This window comes from Asterias amurensis, chromosome 5, assembly GCF_032118995.1.
Source record: "Asterias amurensis chromosome 5, ASM3211899v1".
NCBI lineage: Eukaryota > Metazoa > Echinodermata > Asteroidea > Forcipulatida > Asteriidae > Asterias > Asterias amurensis.
In genome coordinates this window covers 25,291,821-25,306,058 of record NC_092652.1, presented here as the reverse complement: position 1 = coordinate 25,306,058, position 14,238 = coordinate 25,291,821, and the positions used below count along the sequence as shown (strand labels likewise).

The 14,238-nt window shown below is 39.6% G+C and overlaps 2 protein-coding genes across 2 annotated transcripts in view; both read left to right on the top strand.

The window, feature by feature from the left end:
* The first annotated feature begins 387 nt into the window (after window positions 1–387).
* Window positions 388–14,238, top strand: part of LOC139937870 (atrial natriuretic peptide receptor 1-like) — a 386,766-nt gene continuing 372,915 nt past the window's right edge. Inside the window, exon 1 of the mRNA XM_071933239.1 lies at window positions 388–1,514. Coding sequence (XP_071789340.1) covers window positions 761–1,514 — 754 coding nt within the window. The 5' untranslated portion in view covers window positions 388–760. The remainder of the gene's footprint in view (window positions 1,515–14,238) is intronic.
* LOC139937871 (atrial natriuretic peptide receptor 3-like) overlaps window positions 11,553–14,238 on the top strand; it is a 167,877-nt gene continuing 165,191 nt past the window's right edge. Inside the window, exon 1 of the mRNA XM_071933243.1 lies at window positions 11,553–12,764. Coding sequence (XP_071789344.1) covers window positions 12,023–12,764 — 742 coding nt within the window. The 5' untranslated portion in view covers window positions 11,553–12,022. The remainder of the gene's footprint in view (window positions 12,765–14,238) is intronic.

Genomic DNA, 14,238 nt, shown 5'->3' with positions numbered 1-14,238 from the left:
GCAGTTTTCTGCCTCGAGACCATACAGTGCTGACTAGACGTACATGTACATTGTGGGCTACACTCTAAATCATTTATCTTATCTCAAAATGTATTGGTTGTACCACGAATGCGAGTAATGGGGAGCTACGCTGTAATATGGACAATGACACGATTGGCTGAACTGATTCAACGCCTGCGCGCTACCGGTCACAGTTTTTGGTGAATGAATGTCGAGTGAGAGCTAGTCAGCTATGGAACATGGCATAAGCGGGTATAGCTTGCAGTACCGTTGGATCTACCATGTGTTGGTGACGTCCGTGAATATAGCAGCAAGCATACGCGGCTAATACTACCAAGTTCTCCCCGTCTGTTCTATGTCAGTAGTTCAGTCAACTCGGAACAACGTGTACATTTTGGTTACAGTTTATGATTGAAGGGTTCTTTGGAATACAGTCAGCCGTGACACTGCTTGTCAGTAAGAGTCGTCGTGACAGAATTTTGGACACACAAGAGCTAAATTAAAAAAAAAAAACGGTTGGGAAACCAAGTGCGTGGACGATATTCTGACACGAAAACAAATCCAAAGGAAACGACAGTGGAATTTCTTTTTTTTGCAGTGTGGTACAATGTACAATACGACCTTCGTATATTATTGTTGTCATTTTCAACCACGTGGTTTGACCTGTACATAACCTGAAGGGATTTTACGCGACAGTTGCCAAAGCTTGGATGTAGCTCTCACCAGAGTCAGCGGAATCTATCCACTTGTCATCACAACCATGGATATACAATCGAAACAACCGGTTTTAGTGAGTGCTTTTCTTTGGTTTGCATTGCTCCTCAGTCTTACATCGCCATGGCGAGTTGACGGTAAAACAGGAGATAATACCAGTGTTGTGGAACCCTACAAACCTCAGGAGAAAATAAAGATCAATTTGGCTATACTTCTGCCGAATGACCCTTGGTTTGATTTCTCTGCAGTCAAGGTTGTTCCTGCCATAATAATAGCGTTAAATAGCAGCCGTGTCAATGAGCTCATTGGAAATACAGTCGATGTGTCTTTTCGGGAATACGACTCCAAATGTAGCCAGGAAGAGGTGTTGAAGTTATCCGTGGATGCGCTCCGATCGCGCGAGGAGTCGGCTGACGTATACCTTGGACCTGCCTGTAGTTACCCCTCGGCCAACATCGCCCGTTTGGTGTCGCACTGGCGTAAAGTTTACGTAACATCTGGGTGCGTGGCGAGTAGTTTGGACGGCCTTCACGTCACCAGAATGTCCGTCACAGCTTCCAAACTTGGGAAAATAATCTTCGATGTTTTTACAAATGTTTTTAAGTGGAATACAACCGCGGTATTAGCTGCAAGTGCCGAGGGCTCGCAGAGACTGACATATTATTATTTCCTCTCGGATGGATATTTATCCAACATGAGAAGGCATGGCATTTTTCCGGAGTCGAGTTTGGTCACTGAGGCTGATACACAAGAAGACATCAAAGAGATATTACACGGAATAATTAGGCCTAAAGCACGGAGTAAGTACAACATTTCACATTTTGTAAGATATGTAGATTTAACTTCCATTCAACTGTATACAATATACACTTAATATGTACAATACAATTTTTTTTTTTAAGTGTATACACTTGTGTTGTTAGTCAAGGTCTTCTGGTTAATAGTTCCACAACTCATTGCAGTTTTAGAGAATGATGTCATTAATGTAGTCAAATGTCAATGGCACCTTTATAAATTATTGTCTAACTGAAACATTAACTCGTGGCGGGTAACACCATAAGGACATATCGCCATAACATAACGTAACAATTAATATTTATATGGCCCTATTCCATCAAGATCATAGCGCACTAGAAAGAAATTAACATGGAAAAAGGTGAGTCTTCAGGACTTTACGAAATGCAGATGGTGTATCAGCATTTAACACATAACACTAGTAATTGTTACATGCAGATCTAATGCAAAATGTGTCTCTTTCCACTTCAATGCGTTTCAGGAGTAAGAAATGATGCAAACCAATTTGGGAAAGGCGCAACCATTTTATGTTTCATTGTGTTAGTGATTGAAATGCTTTTATTGAAGCCCTTTGTGTTTTGTTCTTGCGAGGAATTTACGGAATTCATTAGGGTAGATGTGAAGGTATGAAAGTTGGTGTGGGTGATTACTTAATCCCCTCAAGGTTTTATTGTCGAATTAAATAAAAATCACAACGAAAGGAATGTACTTAGCATCACATCATAGACGACATTGGCTATCCTCGCTGTGCTAGAACCGGGCAAGTGAAATTACAAGTATCATGTACATATACATGTTTTTAATTTCATTCAACCTGTCGCAATTGATAAATGGTTGTCCACATTTCATGATTTTATGTCGAGATGATTCTTTGAAAGTTTTCTAAGCACATCAAATTAGTGCTTAGAAGAAAACAATTCCAGCCAGAAAGAATGTAATTTGAAATGATTGTGGTTTGGTTACCAGGCTAATGATTGCTAAGCCGGTGTTACTTCTCTGTGGTTGGTTTTGCCAGGTTTTACGTCGAGATGCTTCTTTGCAAATTTACTAAGCACAGCAAATTAGTGTTTAATAAAGGGAAAAATCTACAAGCAAAACATTAAATGCGATTTGTATTGGTTATGGTTCGTTACCAGGCTAATGGTTGCAAAGCATGTATGCCTGTAGTGATTGCTAAGCCGGTTTTACCAAGGACCGACGGAAGTACGCCCTAAGATATTGGCTTGCAGCTTGTGGTCTATTTTGGTTTATCTCATTCCATTGTATTTCCCCCCGTTTTTATGCATGTATTTTTGACATGTTTTTATCCGATTAAATTCAATCAATCAACCAATCAATCTACTTCTCGCTGATGGTTGAAACGGGCATGGTCCATAACAGTCACACTACATGACACTTACAGTAACCAGAAAGTTAAAACAAAAAGGGATTAGTTTCGGCATGACTTCATGTAAGCCGACACCTAAAATAACCCACCGAACCTATTACTCTTAAGATCTGTTGGGTTCCAGTCAATAAAATGCTACTTCTCTCCTAGAAAAGATTCAGAGGGTAGGATGACTGACAGGACACACTTTTTACACATAAAGTAGAGGTGACACATTCCACGTTATGATGATATATAGGTCGTGTCAAGTTCCATTATAAGTGGTATACCCGCAGATTTTGCTAAATTGCTGCTTAAGGCTGGCTGGTTTTGTTGTTTAGCTGATTTTTATTGTTCGGTTTTGAAAGGGGGAGGGTATCGAACCATTTTTCCTTGGTAAAGGGCACCCTGTAAATTTCTACGGGAGCGTTTCAAGAGCACCATGGCATTGACCAGGGGGCATGGAGGCAATCGCCTCCACTGCCTCCTTTAAAGTATCAGGCCTGGTTTAGAATACTGGTGAATTAATTGAATTAGATTGGCATAATTACACTTGCCCTACGTTTTGTGAACCCGCTCTGACTGTAGCCCCACCACTGACCTTTTTTTATCTACAAAAATGTGGGCTGAGGATAAGCTTTAAAGGCGAATGCTGCATAATCTGAACGAATTGTGCAGTCGTTAAAATACTTTATAAACTTAAACAATACAAAGTACTGTTGGTATACTGACTTCGGAATGTTGTCTAGAAATTTCCAGTTTTTTTTTTGTGTATTTATAAAACCCCAAGAATTACAGGAAACAGTTTTGTATTGTATTGTGCCGCCTGCTGGTAGTGGTAGATCGCTGAGTTGTTATCAATGGTTTGTTTTGATTCGCGCGTTGGTGGCGAAATCTGTTGAATTGGTGTACCGCGATTTGTGTGTATTTTAATGGAGACCTTGGAGTGGTAGTGTTTCACTGTTGTTTTAGTGAAGCTGACACTCACATTCCAGGTGTCGATATGATGGACTTTTTATTTAAAGGCAGTGGACACTCAAATTTGTTAGCACAAAAACTTACTTGTTATAATGAGCAATATTTAGAGCTGTTGATAGTATAAAACATTGTAAAAACGGCTCCCTATAAAGTAACGTAGTTTGAGAAAGAGGTATTTTTTTTACTATTACAATATTCAAATGAAGCTTTTTATGCATCCAAACGCACACAAACTTGTGCAACAAGGGTGTTTTTCTGTCACAATTTGCCTGGAATTTCTATGACCAATTTAAGTCCAAATTTCAGTGAATCTACTACAGTCTTTGACACTTACCGAAATGGTGTCCAGTTTATATACAAAATCCCTCGGTTTCAGATTAAAGTAGACCTTATTTCATTTAGGTCAAGGGAGCAATTATTGTCAGAGTTGAGGTATTATTATAACTAAATCGAATCAAACTTCTTCATCAGCAAAATTGACATTTTATTCAGAGAACTATGTCACTGGCCCTACGGGCATTGTTTAAGGCTCCCAGTCGAGATAATAGTGGATACGGAAATAAACGTGGTTCAAGGTGGAGTCGTAGAGTCATCGTTCTGGTGAAGCCAATCACACTCTCGTCAGTTCAACTCAGATAGACATTTATTTTCATACTCCTATGAAAAAATAACGACGAGTACGTGTAACTTTGATACACAGAAGCAGTAACCAGGATACATGTTATAAAATAGCGTATATATGTGCCTGTTCTTATAATCAGAAGCTTGAAAAAAAGGTCCAAAAAGCAACAGGGATGTTTTGTTTCTCGTTTTTTTCTTGCAACATCGACGATGACCAATTTGGTAAAAATTTTCACCGATTTGTTATTATATACACATTGTTGAGTTATGCAACCGAGTGTGAACTACAGGTCTTTGACAGTTGTCAAAAGTATACGGCTATAAAAATACAGACTTTTTAGTGCAATCATTGAGAACCCAAGCCCTGAGCTAGCCTTTTCTTGTCGGCAACCGAGCTATTTTACAGTTAGAAGATTGCATGTAAAGTGCTAAGTGGCCTAACTTACGGGTTGACATTGGAAATGTATAACCTGTTATCCAGCAAAGTGACATAACAACAAGCAATCGAAATAAATAAATAACCTTTTTGTAAACAATTTGTTACTGTACTTTATAAACAAATATACATGAGGCTGTATTTAACAACTAGTTGCTTGGATAGGTTGGTATGGGATGGGATGTAACGGTTGGATGCAAAATATTCTGTTTTTGAAACGAGATCTGGAATTTCTGGTCGTACGTTACGCAAAATATGCGACTGTATACAATGGTTAAACCCGACTTTAACACGCATGATTTAACCTGTCGTGACAATGTTTGCGTTGTTATCACGTTCTATTTTCAAATCAATCATGTAGAAAGAGTTGTTTTTTAGAATTTTGTTTAAATGGCACAATGGGAAACCTTCAGACAGGCTAAACCCGTGTATACAACAATAGATTTTTTTCGACTAGTTGATCGACTGGAAAGGAGGTTGTTTAATGTTCAAGAAATATTACAGAATTGGTATTAGAAAACAACTCGTATAAGGTCACAGATTTTCTCAAAACTTACATCTCATGAAATATTACTGTCTAAAAGTTTCATGTATTTGGTGAGAGATAAATAATCTTCGCGTTTGGAGTTTATCGCTCGGTGAGCGTTGTTTTCTTTTGTTTCTTTCTTTGAATCGATGTCATGCAAAATGTGTAATCGGTTTTTCACAACTCCTCGCGCGACCCATATGGCCGATCGATCTCGAACTTCTACATGTTTGTCAGTCTATGTGTATGGTGGATTACACAAAGTGCTTACTGTAGAACCTGTTTTGTTAGCAAAAACAAATTCTGTAATGTTCCTTTAAAAGACAGATCGAAATAACATTTGCTATTGGATCAACCGTTCCACGCATGGCATGAAACGACATTGCTAGCGAGACAGGTGTGTTGCTATAATGCATTGATCTTGACCTCCGCACCATCAATACATGTTAGTTCTTGGTGAATCGGAAGTCACTGTACAACCTCGCAAGATAACGTGAGAAAAAGAAAAAAAAACATCACTGCAAGAAGATGGTATTGACGAAGCGATGGGTGAGGTTATCGCTGAACTTATGACGCTCGGCCCATATAAAAACGTGATCGAGAGCACCAGCTTTGCCAAAAATCAAATTGAAGTAACAAAACGATTAATAACGACCAAGCATAACATTATTGAAGTACAGATCAAAGTGTGGAAATCGACAGTTGAAAGTAGTCGATAATTATTCTTTAAAGGCAAAGAATACCTTTGGTTTTTTAAACGGTTCGTTTGTTTTGATCCATGTATACGTGTTTAACAATACAATCATGTGAAAATTACACTTCAAATGGTATAGTCGCGTTTTTAAAATAATTATTGCTGTAAATCCAGAACGGTTATGTCCATGCAGGAAGAATAATCTCTAATAATCTGAGAAACGTTACTGGCTGTAACCCCTCTCAGACTCACATGTGTGCGGGTGCACGTTAAAGTGTTGATCACTAGCTTTCACAGTTGGTGTATCTCAACATATGCATAAAGTAACAAACCTGTGAAAATTTGAGCTCAATCGGTAGTCGAAGTTGCGAGATAATAATGAAAGGAAAAAACACACTTGTCATACGAAGTTGTGTGCTTTCTGATGCAAACTGAAACCTGGCAAAAATAATACCCTATTTTACGGCGCTGGATTTTTAACTTAAAGACACTAGACACTATTGGGAATTGTGAAAATTCAGTCAGTCGTCGGAGTTGCGGGATAATGAAAGAAAAAGGTCTCGAAAATCAAATTCGCGGAAAATTACTCCTTTCTCGAAAGCTATACGTCACTTCAAAGGGAGCTGTTTCTCAATTTTTTATACTATCAACATCTCCCCATAAGTCATAATCAAGAAAGGTTTTATGATGAAAATTATTTTGAGTAGTTACCAATAGTGTCCACTGCCTTTAAAGCTAACTGTTGGCCAGAGCCAGAGAGGGCCATAGAGATATCGGAGGCACGCCTTGACTTAACCAAAGAAGGTGAAGGACTAGAAGTTCAAGTGCGTGTCACCTTTATAATAGCCGTTATGAATTTCAATGCTTCTCTGCAAAGCTCGCAGTGCCAGGGCCCGTTTTTTCACTTCGGGAAGACGATCTAACTGGCCGGGAATTTTATTTCTGTGACACAGCCTCCTCTGAGGAAAAAAGAGTACCGCCTTTCAATACAATAACAACACAGTGTTCTCTAATCATAAGCATTACCGCAGAATGTCCTAATGTCTTTAGCATAGTGTTGATCGCACGGAGGGACGTTTTTTGAATTCACTCGGGTGCAGCGTCGCCGAGGATTGCGAGAAAATCTGCGCTTGTTTTCCCAGAAGATGACGAGACGGACCTTTAACTTTGACTGAGGGGAGGTTCAAATTGAAAATGCCAGGCTATAATAAGATATTTGTGTTGGTTATTGTTAATGCCCATTGTGACATTAGGACGGGAATCTTAAACGCATTGTGGCGTTAAATGGCAAAGAGTGACGCACAAGGGTCCGAGTTTGGAAATAGTTTTTGACCTTATTTAGACCACAGTTACCGGTTTAACGTCAGTCGGAATCGATGACATAAAGGGTCACTTGTTGTTAACGATCAATGGAGAGCTTTTTTGATAGTAAAACACAGAAGAAACGTCTCCCTCGTAAGTAACGTAGTTTTAAAAAAGGAGTTATTTCTTACTAAAATATTTAAATTGAATTGAGGTCTCGAGATCGCACTTGTACACACATGCTCTATTGTGTGAATGGACCTTTTCATTTCATTTATTAATTTCACAGGTAAAATATCAAGTACAGACAATAAGAACAGTAAGAAAACAAAATATGTACATACAATTAGGAGAGAGAAAAAAGAAAAAGATAAAAAAGTAGCACCCCTGATGGATTAAAAAAAAATTAAGACCTGGTTATAACTTGTGATGTTTTAGCAATCAACGCCTGTGAAACATATTTCACACATACACAACAACCATTCGCATTCCTAAATACCTACTCCAGAGTGAAAACCAATTCCAATGAAACCTTCAATTCATTCCGTTGTTGATTCCCTTCCTAAAAGAGAGATCTCGTAAACCAGGTCATTTCCAGGTTTTATGGTGGCGCACGGAATGTTTATTAACCTTTCGTTTTGCCATTTGTCGGTTCTCGATTCATATTTTGGTTTCAGATAATAACAATATGAATTCTGAAATGCTTTCATAACTGTAATACAGGGGGCGATCTTACAGGCAGTGGACACTGCATATAAACTGCATAAAAACTGCATAAAAACAACTTTTCTGGTCTGGTTTAAAGGCACTGTACACTATTGGTAATTGTCAAAGACTAGCCTTCACAGTTGGTGTATCTCAACATATGCATAACATAAATAACCTGTGAAAATTTTAGCTCAATCGGTCATCAAAGTTGCGAGATAGTAATAAAAGAAGAAAACACCCTTGTCACACGAAGTTGTGTGCATTTAGATAGTTGATTTCGAGACCTCAAGTTCTAAGTCTGAGGTCTCGAAATCAAATTCGTGGAAAATTACTTCTTTCTCCACGAATTTGATTTCGAGACCTCAGATTTAGAACTTGAGGTCTCGAAATCAACACTTCATAGGGAGCCGTTTCTCACAATGTTTTATACCACCAACCTCTCCCCATTACTCGCTACCAAGTAAGGTTTTATGCTAAAAATTATTTTGAGTAATTACCAATAGTGTCCTCTGCCTTTAATATGTACCAGCTTATTTTCTCAGTCTGGGTTGGTTCAGCGTTTATAATTATTATTGCTAATTTCCCTTTTTAATGAACTGTCTGTTTAACACAATTAGCTGACACTCCCGCTAGGGATTAATGACCGCCCTAATTTAGGATGTGTTCAATGCGTACTATCAACGTCTTTGGATATGGAATTTAACTCGTCCTAAGTCCTAAGACTATTCCTAAACTGTGAAGAGTTTGGTTAAATCGACGGCAGGGCCGCCAAGGGGCAGTGGAGGGGGAGGAGGTGTTGGGTTGTGACTGAGCTAGATGGTACTTTATAACTAAATATTGTTGAATAATGTTGAATACAAAGAAGACGATGGAGAGCCGAAATCAGGGTTTTGCAGGAACAACATGGACCACAACTGCAAGGAATAGAAATGAATGGCATTTACATGACGAGGGCTGCATCCTACACTGGATGAACACAGCCTAAAAATGATGGTGATGATGAACACAATTTTGTTGCAAACATTAAAACATCTGCCATTGACTTTGGAAAGAGGGCGCGCTCGGCGAAACAGTCATAGACCGCGTCCACATCGGCGGATTTGTCTTCGGCTAACAGCTACGGCTTCAACTACGGCTACGGCTATATCCTTTTTTAATGAGATGAACTCATATTATGTTTAAATCTTGGATTAATTTTGAGGCAGTTTTTTTTTTACCAGGGACATGATCATTTTATGTAAACCTACTCCTTTATCGTCAGTTTTAGATTACCTTGTAGGTAATCCAAGCTGGGCCGATAATATTCTGCCTTAAATATGGCCAAATAAGTTATCCTTTCAAAAACATCGGCTTGAGTATCTCTGTTTTATTGTTTAAAGCCAGTCTACACTTTCGGTACAGAAAAAAAATCAAAAAAAATATCACAGATTTACAATTAACTTACAGGGTTTATAGAAGGTAATGGTGAAAGACTTCTCTTGAAATGTTATTCCATGAAATGCTTTACTTTTTGAGAAAACATTAAAACAATATCAGTTCTCGATATCGAGAATAACGGATTTATTTTAAGCACATGTCATGACACGGGGAAACGTGCGGAAACAAGAGTGGGTTTTCCCGTTATTTTCTCCCGACTCCGATGACCGATTGAGCCTAAATTTTCACAGGTTTGTTATTTTATATATATAAGTTGTGATACACGAAATGTGGGACTAGGACAATACTGTTTACCGAAAGTGTATAATGGCTTTAAAGGCAGTGGACACTTAATTGATAATTACTCAAAATAATTATTAGCATAAAACCTAACTTGGTAACGCGTATGGGGTGAGGTTGAATGTATAAAACATTGTGATAAACAGCTCCCTCTGAAGTAACACAGTTTTCGAGACAGAAGTAATTGTCTACGAATTTGATTTCGAGACCTTTTTCTTTCGTTATCATTCCGCAACTTCGACGACCGATTGAATTTTCACAATTCCCAATAGTGTCTATGTCTTTAAGTTAAAATCAAGCGCCGTAAAGTAGGGTATTATTTTTGCCAGGTTTCCGTTTGCCCTTTTTCTTAAACAAGCCTCGTTCCATCGCCTTTCTAAAATGTAATTTAATGTAAGTGTGAGTGTGTAAAATATTGTACATCATCATAAAACATTTTTGTTGAGACATTATTACATATAAAGGGTTTAAAATGTAACTATGTACTCCGGTTCCGGTCCTTAAAACTCAGATTTTAAAATATGTTTTTAAACGGGGGCATGTGCACCTGTGGCGCCCCAGTGCCACCTTGACTTCACTACTCCTATATCAAGCGATAATCCATCAGTGTGTTTTAGTGTGTGCCCGGTTTCGCTCGGCTTGGCCTGCAAGTTCTTGTTATAGAGAGACCGGCTTTGGCGGGACTTTCTTTGGCTCAATGCTGCAGGTCTGGTTGTGGTTTCTCCTCTGATTTCTTCCCAAATTGTTTTCGTTTTCAAATGGTGTTATTGTTATTGTTTGTTTAGCATTCACTGGATTGTACATGTATTTTGTGTTTACATTGTCTCTGCTTGCGCCTTGAACATCTGTAAAGATTGATTTGGCGCATTACAAATACCTACTGTTATTATTATTGTTATTAGCTATCACTCGGTTTAGTCTGTTAAAAAATATAGTCATCAACTGAAGGACACATCTAACTTCCGCGTCATTTTGTCCCAAATCACTGGGCTACACAAAGCTTGTAACTTGTATGCAAGTAAAAACACTCTTTGCCGAGCAGGTACGCATCCTAGCCTTTCCATTGTCTCTTTTTTCATAAAAGGTCCATTGTATGGTTTTGGTTGTACGACAGTGCATGCTTCACGCACCATAGGCTCATGCATTATCAATTAAACCAATTTACGACAACCGTCCATCATTACTATGATACGCTAGGGATACAATATTATCAAATTTGTTACGTATGAAAATGTTAATATCAAAACCTCTACAATGTTTATGTATCGCGGACTACACTGTGACAGTTACATGTACTTAACATGCACTGCAGCAATGGAATTCTCCACGGTGATGACCGTCGAGGCAGCCTGGTTGTAGTGAAATGTTATTATGGACTGATTTGCAAGTAATCGCAATGTAATACGCCTCGAAATGACTTCAACCGAGAACTCCCACCCGTCTAAATCTAAACGACGTGGCCGGCCGGAGACACCATCCAAATGATTTGTTGCCATAAAGGACAAGCTTTGCGCAGCTGCACACACGACTGTTTTGTTTTCACTCCGCAGTTAAATAAGCGCGCATATAAACAACTACCATTGGTTGAGGGACGCGTCTGCGCATTTATTAGTCCGCGTGTGGAATGAGATGCTCTATCTCTCTGGCTGGTTGTACATTACACTGACGATGTACTGCAAAAGTGAAGGTATGCTTGCGTACGAGTGCCATTGATATTTCATGCACCGGCCAATGCTTGCGTACATAAGTTGTGGTTTGTGGCTGGTTGGCGCGAGTACGATAACTTCAAGTTCATCATCTGTTACGGTCAACTCATGCAGTTTAGTAAAAGAAACCACTGACTATCGTCTCGGAATATTATGAGCTTTGGAACTTGATCAGCTGGAGGTGAATAGGACATGAACAGTTGCCGTGTTGGGAAGACATCAAGCTATTCGTAGTCAAGACGCTTTTGGTAAAACAAAAACCGCTCACAATATCTCTGTTTTGCCGACTACTACAAGTCATAATCGCTCATTCTACAAACTGCGTGACCCTAATGCTCTTATTTGAAAACACGTGGCAGGGGCCGTTGACATGTACCAAACCTACTTTGTGTAGCGATAACAATCAAAGAATTGTTTGAAAGTTTGCAGTGATAATCTTGCACGAAGTATTGCCGCAACGATGGATAGGAAATCAAGATGCTGTTTTCTTAGGAACTTGGTGATATTTTATTTCCTTCTGATGTCCTCTTGCGAAATTGAATGTAAAGTCTCAGCGAATGGTTCATTGGCACCTCTCAAACCGAAGGGACTCGAGAGGATAAACTTGGCCGTGCTGCTGCCCGATGACCCCTGGTTTGATTTCGCCACCGCCAAGGTGGTCCCCGGAATATGGATAGCCATACAAAGTGACCGCGTAAAAAGTCTAATCGGGAGTTCTTACGAGGTATCTGTTCGGGAATACGACTCCAAATGCAGCCAGGACGAGGTGCTAAAACTCGCTGTGGACGCACTTCGGTCACGCCAGGAGGCGGTTGACATGTACCTAGGCCCGGCCTGTGGGTACGCCTCTGCCAACATAGCCCGACTGGTGGAACATTGGAGGAAGGTCTACGTTACCTCTGGCTGTGTTGCAAGCATATTCGACGGTGGAGCCGTCACCAGAATGTCCGTGACAGCAACCAAACTCGGCAATATAATATACGATGTACTTCAAAATACATTCAAGTGGAATACAACTGTAGTTTTGGCGGCTGACGCTGAGAAACAAGAGCGACTTACCTACTGCTATCTTCTATCCGCTGGATTAATGGATGTTATGCGCTCACATGGTCTTACACCGGAGTCGGAGACGGTAGATCGAACTAGCACACATGAGGAGCTTAAGGCACACTTGCTTAAATCTGTCAAGCCATTTGCACGCAGTGAGTACATTTTGTTGTTGTTGTTGTTGTTATTGGTTCAGTCGTGTTTAAGTTCCCCGAAGTAGGGAAGATGCAACAATATAAATTAAATAAAACGGTCAAGTTGGGTTCAAAGGTGACAGCATCGAAAATGGAGTAACAAATTTTATAATTAATGTTAGCTTGCAGATTTGAAATTTTAAACTCGTATTGAAATAATAATGCACGCGAGTATATTATGGAGCAGACATAGTTTCACTTTTTTATATGTTTGCTAAACATTCCTGAAATCCGTAAGTTTAACCGACCTTCAGAACTACCAATGTTATACTGTTATAATGTGTCAATACAAATTGAAACCTTGGTACTGTGAAAGAAAGGATAGGTAAATATGTTGAAACAGCGTATTTAAGATCAGTGGCAGTTTGATCAGTGTTTAATCCCAGCCTGTTTTGCTCAATACCCGACTGACCTAAAGTCTTTAGGCCGCCCACTTCTTACACAAAACCACTGAAATACCGAAGTGATATCCGATCCCAAATAACACATACACATCCTAAGTATGTCATTACATACCAACTATTACGTTTCCGTATTGGTACAATTCATGTAAGCGGCGGATTAGTTTTCAAAAGCTGTCACGTGAAGGTACTTTTTGATCTCGTACCCAGAACTTTCCTCCCGCCTGGACACAGATCACCGACCACTCGTAACGAGTCCTACACATTGGTTATATACTCCAGTTACCTCTACTACCACACAGTGCTAACAGCAAAAGTTTAAACTTTAAAATCAAAACATCAATATTCAAGTCACTTGTCTAGTAGCGGCTGTAAATCTATCACCATTATTTTCAGGCGAGATACCTTGTCTCTCACGACTAGTGAATCGATACAAAGATCTCTACACGCGAGTTTTTTTTTATCACTACAGCGCTCTCTCACGGACTCTAAAGATGTCACACGAAATGTCCAGCCGACAATCTCATGCCCTTGACGGCAGTTATTTCTGAGACTGTAACAGCCGCAATGGAATTACATGATTTGATTTTGGCTTAAAAAGAACGTGCTGGCTCACTCGAACAGAAGGATTATACGGCTTTGATCTTGCAGTTCTGATTCTTGTAACAAACCGTCGTGGCTACGCAATACTAGAACTCACTGTGGGCCGGGTGCGTTCGTTTAGCTTTCCTGGGTCGACCCCGGTGTGTGACAGGTTTTTTTTCCAGGGCGAGCGTGTGCAGATACATGTATTAACCCACGTTGTCCTGGGAAAAAAAAACACCCCGCCACACACCTGGGTCGACCCAAAGAAGCTAAACGAACGCACCCTGTATTTGATGAACTCCAAGTTATCAACCCCTGAAGACTGAAGATGTTTTCAGCTTTCAATCACATTGCGTGGTGTGAAAGTTTGAAGGATTCATATGTTCCCGCCACAACTGTGACTTGTATTGTTCCCGTAGGTTTCGTCTGTATCATATATCTGTATCTAT